This window comes from Hemibagrus wyckioides, linkage group LG26 (assembly GCF_019097595.1).
Source record: "Hemibagrus wyckioides isolate EC202008001 linkage group LG26, SWU_Hwy_1.0, whole genome shotgun sequence".
NCBI lineage: Eukaryota > Metazoa > Chordata > Actinopteri > Siluriformes > Bagridae > Hemibagrus > Hemibagrus wyckioides.
The window spans coordinates 11,984,122-11,998,185 of NC_080735.1; the positions used below are offsets into that span (position 1 = coordinate 11,984,122).

The 14,064-nt window shown below is 36.2% G+C and overlaps 1 protein-coding gene across 1 annotated transcript in view; it reads right to left on the minus strand.

Moving 5' to 3' along the window:
• Positions 1-14,064, minus strand: part of LOC131346694 (cilia- and flagella-associated protein 58-like) — a 31,418-nt gene that overhangs the window by 12,746 nt on the left and 4,608 nt on the right. Inside the window, exons 4-13 of the mRNA XM_058380270.1 lie at positions 13,359-13,501; positions 12,172-12,328; positions 11,178-11,372; positions 10,744-10,881; positions 8,922-9,081; positions 7,304-7,386; positions 5,551-5,742; positions 2,711-2,872; positions 1,239-1,385; positions 249-389 (exon numbers count right to left, since the gene is read on the minus strand). Coding sequence (XP_058236253.1) covers positions 249-389; positions 1,239-1,385; positions 2,711-2,872; positions 5,551-5,742; positions 7,304-7,386; positions 8,922-9,081; positions 10,744-10,881; positions 11,178-11,372; positions 12,172-12,328; positions 13,359-13,501 — 1,518 coding nt within the window. The remainder of the gene's footprint in view (positions 1-248; positions 390-1,238; positions 1,386-2,710; positions 2,873-5,550; positions 5,743-7,303; positions 7,387-8,921; positions 9,082-10,743; positions 10,882-11,177; positions 11,373-12,171; positions 12,329-13,358; positions 13,502-14,064) is intronic.

Sequence of the window (14,064 nt, forward strand, 5' to 3'; positions counted from 1 at the left end):
TGTGTGTGAGTGTGGTATTTTTCTTTTTTTTTTTCAAATATAAGCGACATGACTACCCAAATGACTAAGCGTTTCTGATGTAAAAGATTTTAATTGATTTTAATAAGTTTGGAATGCGCCCAAACTCAAATATTTTTTCCTGGGGAATATTGAACTTGGCATGGTTATAGCGTGCCAAATGGGTAGCTAGTGTAGCAAAATCTTCACCTAAATACACACCCACACACATCCATTTTTTTCTGCTTTACCTGATCCAGTTCTTTCTTCAGCAGCGCTGTCTCTGCATCAGCATCAGCTACGACTTTCAGCAACCTTTTCACTTCTACCTTTTGATTGTCCATATACTCCTTGGTCTCTTGAGCCTGCTGCTTCATCTTCTGAAGCTCAGCCTACAAGAAGCATGAGGAGAGAAAGGACAGGTCCATTTAAGAAGAGCACTCGAGGTAAAAAGCATTTAAAAAGCACTATTTGCCTATAAACCACACACTTTAGGATGCCACTGAGAATTGGAGTAAGGTTGAACATTCCTGGTAGCTCAAAAAGGAACAAAATAAACAATAAAATGAAATGGAGAGAAAAGAGAATAGGACAAAATAGGAAGTAAGTGCCCAGTGCATTGTATGATAATTTGTACACAATCTGCCAAAGCAACAAAATAGGCAAAGAAACTGAGGGAGACACAAAAAGAAAAAGAGTCAAAGGAAAAAGAAAAGGGTTCATGTCCAAGCCCTATCATAGGAGCAGATAAAAAGCTAAACTCCCTGATCAGAGAGATCATCTCTCTCTATTTGAGTAGATATGAGCGTGGTTTTGTGTGGTTTAAAATAATAGCCTGGGAGCATTGCCAAGATGTCCAACAAATTGAAAGACTTGCCAATAAGAACTTATGGTGCCACTAAGCTTTTTGAACCCTAAAAAATATATTTGAACCAAAGCAACAGATCAGCATGAAGTGATATATAGTGCTTAGCTGCTATAATGGCCTCTAAAGTGCATTGTTAAATAAATAAATAAATAAATAAATAAATGCTCTTTTCAAAAGGTGAAAAAAAGAAAGAAAGAAAAAAAAGAAATGAACATGTTTCATGAGTGATTGCTAGATGGTGCCAAGTCAGGAAGATAGACAGGGTACAGTGGGTGACTGGCAGGAGTAGAAAAAATATAGACAGACAGAAAAGTTAGTCCTGTGAAGGATTTTTTTTTATCAAAGTAGAGAGGATGAGGAGTGATTATTGTACCTTAAGAGCCTCCTGTTCTTTCTCTATTCGCTGAAACTCAAGCTGTTCTTTGACCAGTGCTGCCTCTTTCCTCTTGATCTCCTCTGTGAGCTGACCAGTCTCTTCGCTCATGGAATTCATCTTGTCCTTCATATCCATGATTTCATGCTGTAAACACATACACACACACACACATATATAGAACATGATGAGGCGACCAACACAAAAAGAGTGAAAAAACCTGGAATAAACAAAAGCACATAGAAGAAACACACTCAACTACACGAACACATGTACAAAAAAAGACACAGACATAGCTGTTTTATACACATGGAAACACACGTGGAAAAGTAAAAGGAATACAAAATGCAGGGATTGTCCTTCGAAAACGCAGCAAAGGAATCTCTTCCTGTGGCATGTCACAGTGTAACTCTGCTGCTGATTCCTTTTTAGCTTTCTCAAGACTGCTAAAGAGACAGTCACTCATTAGGAGACAGTTAAGTAAGGACTTTAAAACCTACATAGCTGCAGGAGCCTTTCTTCCCCATGAGTCAGTAACGCACTTTCATCGTACACAGATATACGGTAAATGCACAGAATATAAACTGACCTGAATCAAATGTGAATCATTTATGAGGATTGAGCCCAACCAGTGTGTTTGAATAATATTTCCTTACTGATTATTACTATTTTTTTTAACCACACATTGTTAAATTCTCCAGTCTGACTGGGCAGAAGGTGCAACACAGTTGCACGTTTAAATTAATTATTTGATAGTTAATTAGTTCATTTTAGTTCAAATGGATCATATATATATATATATAGATAGTATCTTAGTTTTGTGAATCATGTCACCCAGTTGCTTGTAGCTCGATATAGATAATAGATATATTATATAATATATATATTATTTTATATATATATATATATATATATATATATATATATATATATATATATATATATATATATATATATATATATATATATAAAAAAATAGATATATATAATACATATATATGATCCATTTGAACTAAAATGAACTAATTAACTATCAAATAATTAATTTAAACGGGCAACTGTGTTGTCTTGTACAAAATAATTCAGCACCTTCTGCCCAATCAGACTGGAGAATTTAACAATGTGTGGTTAAAAAAAATAGTAATAATCAGTAAGGAAATTGAATTGCACACATTGAATTGCAATATATATATATTGAATTGCAAAGAGAGTCTTACTGCAGAGAGAGTCTTAATACCTTAAAAGCCTCTAAAAAGGGTGCACATAATGACCATGGTTATGTTTATTGCCGTGCACTACTAAGGATGATGCACTAAATATAGGAACTACAATATGAGCAGCTTGAGAGCATCAGGAGAAGCTTGAGAGAGCAATCATATAAAGTGTAACAAAACTGCATAAGAACGCAAACCATTATAACTAGCAGCATATGAGAAGGACACATTATACAAAGAATATCAATGTGTATGTACCTGAGCATCTTGCAGATTCTTCCTGTACTTGTGGCGTTCAACCCTGACCTCATCGTACAGGTTATTCTGCTGCTTGAGGTTTGTCTCCAACTCAGCGACCTTCTTCTTATATTTAGAGATCTTCATCGTTTTCACTTTGAGTTCCTCCATATGTGATAAGACCTTGAACAAGAAAGGCAGAAACAGAGAGACAGGAAAAAAAACAAAAAATGTTTGATTCATCAGAAATACAAGAGTGACATCCTTCATTTCTAATCACAGTTTCTTCTATTTGTCTTTCCTCCTACTGACCCAAAACACCCCCGAGACAACCACATCATCTTAGCAAAGGTGATTTAGGGCAGTTGGTGGCTGACAAACACAGAAGAACCTGTTCACTTGTTTGACAGTGAGAGGCCCAGACTATTTCAATGGAACCTGATTGAAACATCAGATGGGTGTTGTTATTATTATCCCTCTCAGCAGCTCTGCCTGCACTGTCTCCGTCAATGCAAGACATTATACGTTGAAACTGAATTACATGGATTTGCCGCATTAGACTGCTATGGAACCCTGGGCTTATCCAATCATGGAGAGCATGGTCTATTTAAATGTGAAAAGCTGGGCAAAAAAAAATTTATCCTATAAATGACAAGGCAGGATTGAGAAAATATTTTCAACCCTTAAATGCTTTTCACCCTCTTCATTTTTCCTTTGTAATTAGTTTACCAAGTTTCTAAAAGGCTTGTTCTCATGAAGTCTAATATTTTTTTTTCTAAAATATGACACTCTGAAAGATCAACTAAATATTGCAATCTTCTTTGTCTCCTTCCTTATTAAAATTTTTTCAAGACTATTATTTTGTTTGCCTGTAAATATTCTTTAGGGAGTTAGTACTTTTTCCACATGTGGTTTTATTCGGAAAATTATTAACATTATCTAAAAGTGATATAGAAAAAATGTGTGCGTAATATTTTAGATTCTGTAGCACGTTAACATTGTGCCACAGTAAATCTGACAGTTAATTTTGTTAATTTGATGAGCCCTCCTGTCAAGAAAACATCCATAGTTTGATGGATTAGCTGACTAAGCACTCGTCTGCTACACTCATAGCTCACTAGATAAGTATGGTTTATAATTATATCTATAAAATGTGTTTTTTAAGATAAACAATTTGTCTGCTTATTAATTATGACAATATTATTAGTTAGAGTTAACTAATTATAGATCTAATTTAGATGTATTTAATTTGGCATTGATTTGCATTCCATAGCTTTTTTTTTTTATTCTGATCGTCAGACTCCACCTAAAGTGCTTCTTGTGTAAACTTGGAATAAGGCTTAGCTCTGTAATTATGTCTGAGGTCTGAATACTGACGTGTGCAATTTCGGTATTAAAACCTCCCTACTTACACGTAACTCAACCCTGAATGCATCCCTATACAACTACCTCAGGCTAATTTCTCTTCATAATTGACTCATTAGCAACAATGTGTTTCAGCTGAATCTCTAATAAATCAGGATTAATCTAGCAGGAGCAAATGGAAGACCATAGAGGGATTACATTTATAATAAGCCTTCTCTTTCTCTCTGCATGAATGTTTTCTCTTTATAGCACATTTAAGGATCTTAAATCTACTAAGCAGCTAATACAAATCAAAGCTTGTCTTCTTTTAAAATAATTCCGTCATAAATACTAGAATGAGCAATAAAAGAGAGAGAGAGAGAGAGAGAGAGAGAGAGAGAGAGAGAGAGAGAGAGAGAATGTATGAAGTTGGTTACATCAAAAGAAAAAAAAAATCAATGTTTAATATTTCCTAGCTATGTCCAGGGTACAGTCAAGCCTTTAAACCCTGGCTCAATAATAGCCGTTATTACATATTACAGTCGTTCAAATGCAACTGATCTTCTTCTCATCAAAGACTTATCATCATTTAGCTGTCATATTAGCGGCAAATGCTACCAGTCTCAGTCCACCATTCCATGCAGGTTTGTTCTTTGGAAGCAGGACTTCTAACCCAGTTTAAATTAACATCTGATGCCTAACTACACTAATATCTCTGCTAATGAATAAAATAAATTATTATTATTATTATTATTAATATTATATTAGTATTTTCTAACATTTTTCATAAATTCTTAGGGTTTGCCTTAATGTAAATCTCATTCCACTGAAATCAAATGTAGTAGTAATAACAGTAGTGTAGGTTGCTTTGTCTATACGATAGAGCAACTATACAACTACTGTACATTAGCCTGAGCTTAACAATCCATTAAATCTGGTTTTAATCAAGCTAGATCGTTTAACACATACCAGTTAGTCAAAGTAGAGCATTTAATACAGTGGTTAGTCACTAACTGACACCCCACTCAATCCACAGAGTTCATGTTTCAAACATGTCAAACTAGCTGATATAACACATGGTTTAATCAAACTAGCTCATTTAGCACAGCACTTAGTCAACCTAGCTGATTTAACATATCTGTTAGTCACCTAGCTCAAGACTTTTTAGGCAAAACTACTTAGCACAATGCTTTGTCAAATTAGCACATTCAACCAACTTAAGTGTTTATCTTTGAATGATGAGGATTTGATAACGGTGTGAGGAAATGTAGGAGAAAAGCCTCCTTTGACCAGCATCATTATGGGTGTTTTAAATTTTTTAATTAAGAATGTGTATGGGGAAAGAAGATAATGATAATGGGCTAAAAGCTTGATTGATATTGTGGTGGATAGAAACTGTTGCTAAGCAGTGACTGAGTGATTAAGGCGGGATTTGGGACTAGACTAAACTATCTGGATGTTTATATAAGAGTATGACTGTGTCTGTATAGGAGTGTGTGTGTGTGTTAGATAGTCACCTTCTTTTTGAGGTCTTTAGCTTCTTTGATGTAACGATCCTGTTCCTTTTCTAGCTGAAGAATGGTCTTGCGCTGCTTCTCTGCCTCGTCTCGGTAATTCAGAATGTCCTGATCCAGCTTCTTTTTCGCCTGCTCTTTCACCTTCACCAAGTGTGTCTGCTGCTCAGTGACTTTTGTTGCCTTGATCATATTCTAAACACACACACATACACAAGCCTATAAACACACACATCTAGCTGAAAGATGCCACCAAAACCATTCATTTTTAGTAGGGCTGAAACAACGAATCAATTAAATATCGATAATAATTGATCATGAAAATCGTTGTCGACGAATGACATTATCGATTAGTCGGTCAGCGCACGTCACCACACATTCAATCACAGCGTTGTTCCAGGTGCACATAGGAAGAATGGCGAAGAGTACAAGCATGGGAGCATTTCATATTAAATTCCGCGCCAAATGTTGTAACTTGCAAACTTTGCAAAGCTGAGCTTCAGTGTCATGGAAACATGACAATGATGAACGAGCACAGAAAACTGAAGCATGCGGCAATCACAGATAAAGGCGAAACTTCAGGACGGCAAAGTTTAATGCAGATTTGTCATGTGCCGTATTTATGTGCTTAATTTGTTGGTCATTCACACAGAACATGTTTTATTCCTAATTCCTTTTCCATTATTTTTCAATGAATGCGATATATGAATGTGTTTGATCGTTGTGCGCGCATCTTTTGCAGCCAATGGTTTCAACTTTTCCAAGCAGCGCAGCACATCAATGTCACTCACAGAACACTGGACCAATCGGAAGGCCCCAGAGGCAGGGCAAGCTTCGTTTACAGTAGCGGGCCGTCATGGCAACTTCATGGCACATCCTGAGCCCTTGGCGTTCTGTATTGCGCTTTTTAAAACCATTCCTAAAGTTATTGTTATCCTTTTAGCAAACATTTGTTGTTGTTTTTTTCAATAATTTTGCTTGGATTATTTAGCTGTGTCTATCATGTTCGTTAGTTTAAGTTGTTTAGAAATAACTGAGCACAAAGCTGACCATTTTTTATCTCGAGACTTTAAATTTAATAGTGCATTTAATGTGCATTTTTACCAAATACATTTATCACTTCATTTTTGTGAATTTCACCTTTATATCTAATACACATAATAATATACTCTGAGACAGCAGCTCATATTCAGATTATACTGTGTTCCTGGTCCCTGAAATGTTAATGGTATTTAAGCTTCTTTTACTGACTTTTTCTGTATCTGAATCATGACCCACTTCAGATACAGAAAGCTGTGGTTGGGTAGTAGGAGATAATAGAATTATCTATTATCTGTATTAGAATGCTATTAATTATCTCTAATAGAATGCTAGCATAATGATTCCTTGTTGAACTTCAAAACACGTCAATACAGTGCATTACTAGGTAAAGCAAACCACCTCCATGATGTAAGGAATACTATTATCATAGTTTCTTTTAAAAAAAATCTATTGTTATGGATCCACAGACTCACATACACATATACTCATTCACACCTAGGAACAATTCATTGTAGCCAGTCCACATACTGGTATGTTTTTATATTTGTTTTTGTTTTGTTGAGGTGGGAGGAACCCAGAGGAAACCCAGACGGGGAGAACGTATGTGTGTGAGGAGGCAATGATCTGTCTGCTCAAGTGAGGGTGACATATTCATTCTTTTCTGCTATCAATCCCACACACACACACACACACACACACACACACACACCCCTACCCTTTTCAGCATGCGATTCTCTCGCATCAGTTCATCTATTTTCTTCTTGTCACTCTCTTTCTGTTTTTGGGCCATCACCATTTCTGAGAAAGAAAAATAAGGTGATAAGAATACATTTAGCTTCATGTTCTTCTTCATAGCAGCTTACAGAGAGAGAATACATTCCATTTAAGTCATCCACTTATTTACAAAAGACACATCAACAGACACCCAAGGAAAGTTCTTCAATCTAGTGCTAAGCAGGTGCTTAAGTGGCTTTTCTTTGTGACCCACAGATTATTGAAATCTGTCAAACAGTCCAATTGAATTGAGTAAAGCTCTTTGGGCAGGAGTTTGTTATAGCTTTGCTTATAAGTGGCTTTCATCTTACCCAAGGGCACTGTCTAATATACAATGCTTACAGCCCAACTCCTTTAGCACTTGCCATTAAGCCTAAAATCTGAAACATGTGAAAATGGAAACCAATACAGCTGATATACAGCAACAGGGACGTCAAAGCAAGAATTCATTAAACTGTTCTACAAGAATATGTTTCACGTAAGTGTTTATTGATTGCCTCAACTACTGCCCTTGGGATTCTGGTAACAGGTTTTCTGTTTAAGGAAACATGTCAAAAATCATGTCTGTTGTAATCCTACAACAATTGCCATGTAACTGTGCACTTCACATCTAATTTCTTAGATGTGAACTAATTTCTTTTATACTCAAGATATAAAATCAAGATATGAAAGCCAGCTTGTCTATTTATGTTCAGACTTCACTGCAGTGTCATGGATTTGACACACCTCTTGACACATATCTTAAAATAAAAAATCTTCAATGCAAATCTCACTTTACCTGAGGGCCGGAAACATAATTACAGTGTGATTGTTGCTAAAACCTTTACTGTATGTGTTACAAAGCAGGATTTAATGATTGTAGTATTATGATAAGTAATGGAGAAGAGCTATTGCAAATGTTGAGAAAAAGATAAACATTAAGGAAAAATGAGAAATGAGTGAGAAACTGGGCAAGAAATAGAGAATAGTATGAAGTAATTGAGAAACAGCAAGAACGAAGAGTGAAATACATTGAGGAAGAGCAAATATGTGGGAAGTATGTGAAAAACAGTGCGTGGTGAGAGAAACAGTGAGAGATGTAAAGGAAATAGGAAGAGCACATGGTCAAAAAAAGAAAAGAAAAATGCAATTAGTTAAGAAAACAGTGAGGAAATAGAAACAGCGAGAAAGGAAAGAAAAAGATGAAATACTAAGAGAGAAATGAAAACAGAAGAAATAGAGGGAAATAATGAGGGGAAGAGAGACAGAGAAAGATGAGTGAGAAGAGATAGAAACTGAGAGAAACAAAGAAGAACAAGAAAACACAACGGAAACTGCTGGAAAAAAAAAGTTAAGAAATGCAAAGAAAAAAAAGAGATGGAATGGGAAAAAGAAATAGAGAGAAAATATAAACAGAAAGGGGAAAATGAGACAGAAAGAGAGAAAGAGAGAGAGAGACAGGCCAAGAGAGACTGCATGATTCTGAGGGGTGTTTGAGAGAAAGATGCTCAGAAGCTCTGACAAGGGGGATAAATAAAGTAGCAGAAATATGTGTGTGTGTGTGTGTGCGCGCATCATGCCTTTCTCCAGGCCTGTGATCTGGTTCTTTAGTGTCTCTCGCTGCTGTTCCACCTCCAGTTTCTGGTCCTCCATCAGACGTAGCTTCTTCTGAGTGGCCTCCCTTATCTTAACAATCTTAGCAATCTCCTGCTTCATCTGATTCACCTTCTCTCTCTCCAGCTACACACACACACACACACACACAGACACACACACACACACACAAAGACTCAGTATCATATCAGTGTATGTCTGCAAAGATGTTTTAGGTTTTCTCTGTTGTTCGGACTTTCCTGATTAAGACTCATCTTTCTCCGTGGTTACTCAGAACGTCCCTCTTACATCAATAACAATAATAATCGAAATGACAAAATATAATATTAAATAGATGGCAAAGAATCAAGGATGTTAACTATATTGTGAGAGATCAGCCCAGCGCTGGATATAAATCTAAACAGATGTATAAACATTCGTCATTGTTTCCCCACAGAGGTCGGCTCACACTACACATACTTAATTGCGTGGCTTTGTCTATAATTTCTATTTACTAAGACAACCTTTTAGTTGTTGTGTTTGCAATATTAATATAAAATGAATCGATAATGGAAGCATCGCTACTTATCTCAGTTTCCATAATTCAAAGCAGAAAGCGTAGCCAAGGACGAAACTGAGTGAAACTTCTGACAGCGTATTAAATTGTAAATTGAGTTTTTTTTCCAGTAATCCAAAACAAACTAAAAGTGCATGTCTGGTCTGTTGCATTTATTTATATATGATGGGCACTAAAGTTAATGGATTATGAATCTTTAGAGGGAGTACAATTTATAATACATTAGGAACACATTAGGAGCATCTTTTCTTTACTGATTATTAAGTAAGGAATAAAACAGGACAGGGAGTGATGTTGGAGAAAAATAATAATATAGGAAAACTGCATTTCATTGGCATTGTACATGTACTTTGCACAATGACAATAAAATTGAATCTAATCTAATCTAATCTAATCTAATCTAGTCAAGGAGCCAAAGCATAGCAAATTAATACCACCCTGAAGTTCATTCTTTTCTTCTACAAGCATGTCATGAAGGGTTTTGTTCAGTTAACAACATGAAAATTGGGCTATGGTTATATTAGTTAAAGAACAAAAGTCATGTTTATCAGTTTTTGCATCTATAGCTGTTACTATAAAAAAATATATAGAAATGTATAAAAATGCATACTCTCTGGCCAATCAGCTTCAAGAAATCGACCACACTCTTTTTTTCCTCCAATAAGTTCATTTTTTGAAGCCATGTGTTTATTTAGAGCCTTGGCTATACAAGTCCCTATGTAAGTTGTCGCAATAAGAATGAGAGCATTAATCTAACTTGTATTTTGAGTAATAACATCTCATAATGTTTAGAAGCATAACTTGGTGGCTCTCATCATCTGCACTTATCTATCTCCACATGATTTCCTCTCTCTTATTATGTCATACACTTTTCTCTGAATGGCTGAGTGTCATCGCTGAGTCTGGCATAAATCTGAAAGGGCCATAATTGCATATGATTTCCATATAGAGGAGTGGCATAGAGGACCGGAGCTTGCTTAGCCTTGCGTGGTGTTGAATGTGTTTGTGCAGTGCCCCCTTGTGGTACAGTACAGCTTTCACTGTTATTCGTCACTGAAGAGGCTACTGTACAGTGAGATTCTCAAACAGGATGAATTAAGCACATTTATATGAATTAAATATTATCTGGTTAAAAGGGTTTTGTTCTTTGCTTTGTGCTCCTACATGTTTCTTTTCCCTTTTTTCCTACATGTTCATACTATTGTGGCTAAGGTGTGTGTGTGTGTGTGTACCTTCAGTTTAATGGCTTGTTGGCTATTTTCATCGGTGAGCTGCTCTAATCTGAGCAGGTTCTGGTCCTTCTCCTGCTGGAGTCCAGTGTTGCGCACTTGCAGCTGCTCCAGCTCCTTAGAGACTTTCTCGGTCAGAATCTGTCACAAACACACACACCCACAAATTAAATACAGGGCTCAGTGGGACAGACCGTGTGTGTGTGGGTTAGCGTAAGAACGTGTCAGCGTTTCTGGTAACATTTTTATGCCTGTGTGGAAAGGAAGTCTGTAAGCATTTGTGAGTGTGTAATTGGTGAGTGTGTGTGTGACTAGTTGAATAGAATATTGTCAGATCCTTAACTCCAATTTGTTGCCACACCATTTTACTTCTCATTTAATTTGTAATTCGTAAGCACTGAGATAGCAATAAAAAAAAGTTCTAATCAGGGCTTCACCTTTTGCTCATGGAGCTGCTGCTCCAGCCTCTGCTGCTCATCATTGCCACGCTGGCATTGTGCGTTTAGCATTTCAATTTCCTCCTTCTGAGCTTCAACGTCTGTATAAAGCTCTTTCAGATCCTTCTCCAACTTCTGTTTCTGACGGGTTTCCTTCTTGCACTCCTTCTGATGCACCTTGACTTCTTGCTGCAGCTGGAAGAAAGTGAATGCACAGCTGTTGGATGATTGTTTTGGGCAATTAAGTTTATATCAAACAAAGAATTATTCAGTTTATCTGTTTGGATAGTGAATTATCCAATATACATTAATATTAAAAGGAAACATATTGAACTCCGAATTGAATTGTTTAATTTCATTACAATATTATGATTACTATTTGTATTCTAGCTAAGCAAACTATCAGGTGCAACTATCAACCTTTAACTGCACTTTCACACTTCAACAGTGAAACTTCAGCTTTTTTCTGAAGTAACTGTGAAGCAAAATACAAATAAAATGCATTCTTCTGTCTCCAAACATCTCCTGATTGATTGATTGATTGACTGTAATACGATAAAAATCTATAATGAAAATCGTTGTCAACGAATGACATTATCGATTAGTTGGTCGGCGCATGTCACCACGGAGAGTTGTTACAGGCATGAGAGTACAAGCATGTCAGATAAAAGTGTGTGACCCAAGTCCTCTAAGACATGGGAGCATTTCATATTAAATTCCACTCCAAACTTTGCAACGCCAAGAAAACATTTGCAAGCATATCGCGAGATGAATTTTGGGTAAATTCGTAGAAATATCACATTTATAGTGAGTACTATATGTATGTTCCTTGCCTTAGAAGGTGCAGAGAGTTTGGGTGACATAATAGGGCTTGCAGAAAAAACGTAAAAATACAGTGTACACAGAACAAAAGCAAACACTCGGGACAGTGACACGCTGTCAAGTGTAGGAGTGTAGGAGTCGGCCCAACAATGGCTTTTAGGACTAATAGTACCTGTGAGATGGCTTTCTTGGCCTTCATATTCGCCTCCTCAGCCTCATATCGCTTAGTTCTGGTCGTTTCATAACTCTCTCGAAGAGTCACCAGCTCTGAGAGCAGCTTGTCTCTCTCAGCCGTCAGCTGCTCCTTGATTTTCAATAGACTGTCCCTGCTGCAAAACAAAACCCATTCAGAGCACTTAGCCGTGGCTTTTTAGCACAGCCGAAGCATCAGTTAGCACTTGGACGACATGCTGCACTGGATTCTGAGAAACATGCATACAAGCTGTGTTCATGAGCATGACTGAAGTCCATTTAACAGTTGGCTCCATATTAATTTGCATTGTTTGTACTTCCTGGAATTCTGATCATTATAATCATAACTTTTTTAGAGATTAAGTGGTTGAATTCAAAAAATTTGTACACCCGTAAGATCAAATGGATATTAAATATATTGATTATCACAGATAAACTCATCTCCCATGCCATAACCTAAACGTATTACTCTTCAGACATGCAAAAACTATTATTATTGTTACACAAAATCTTATATTGTATAATATATACCATACATAATCTATTATATATTATCATAAATAAAGAATAGCTGTAATTTCACTGACTGTGTGTATGTGTTTGTGTAGTCTGGGAAAACAGCCAAAGAAGATGAAAAATCTGTTTTAGGCTAAAATCTTTTTTTTCTGCCTATAACACAATTTGACCCCTTACCTACAAGATCCACTATAACACTCTAATACATTTTACCAAAACCATGGGGGAAAGATTTGATTTACTCTGTACTCTTACCTAGGGCTATCTTCCTACAAATATAATGTTAGGTAAGGAGTCAGTTTATAAAATGAAGAGGTAAAGCAGTCTGTCTACCTAAAAGATGTAAAAAACCTTGCTTAGTGATTTTCTAACACTTCAGTTAAGTTGTCGGTGCACTACGTGTTTTAGTGAAACAGACATAAGCCTAAAGAGTTCAGTTTAGTGTATGCAATGCTTCTGCTTTGTTTCCCTTTGTACTTTAAAATGCTCTTTTACTTCAGGTTGTCTCATAGATCTCATATGTTACTTCATATGTTTTAGCATATGATTTTTTCAGATTTTCCCAGGCTGCCACACATACAGTATAACTTACATGAAAGTAACATGACAGAATGTATATCTAAACTTTTTAAATTTTTACAGCACACTTACGTCTCCTCTTCAGCTGTGCGTGCTCTTTCCGCAACAATTTCAGTCAGGGTGTTTATTTGCTCCCGTAGATTCCACATTGTTTCTTTAGTCTCCTTCTCCTTTTCACTGGCCTCATCCACCATTTCCCAAGCCTTCTCGATTTCCTACAAAGCAAAATCATATAGGAATCATTAAAGTACTCAGCTTGTGAACCGTGATCTCGCAGTTTGTTGCTATTTAATACAGTATTTTTGCTATTTTTATACAGTATTTAATACAACTTGGTTCCTATGTATTCATGCTGAATTAGGATACACACACATCTTACACACAAACTATGGAAGCTGAGCTGGGAGATACAGGATCATGCAAACAACAATCATCATATAATTCAGTATTTTTTCCTACACCATTAACTGGTCTGATTTTACTTCACCAACGTTTTCTAGTTCTTATTTTGTCTTTTGTTTTCTTTTGTTTATTTTGAAGGAGAATTAGGTCAGATCTTCTCAAAATTAGTCATGATTTGATCTCTATTGGTTAAGATGATGGAGTCGAATAAGATTTGAATGATTTCGGTGTGATTATTAAAGTATTGGCACCCTTGTGTTTGGGTGATTGTGCAGCCATTTAAACGAACTCATGATTACTGTGTCAAATACACAAATAATGCTGTATTACTCCCAACAGAAACTTTCAGAGAGAACATTTTACATTTACTGGTAGC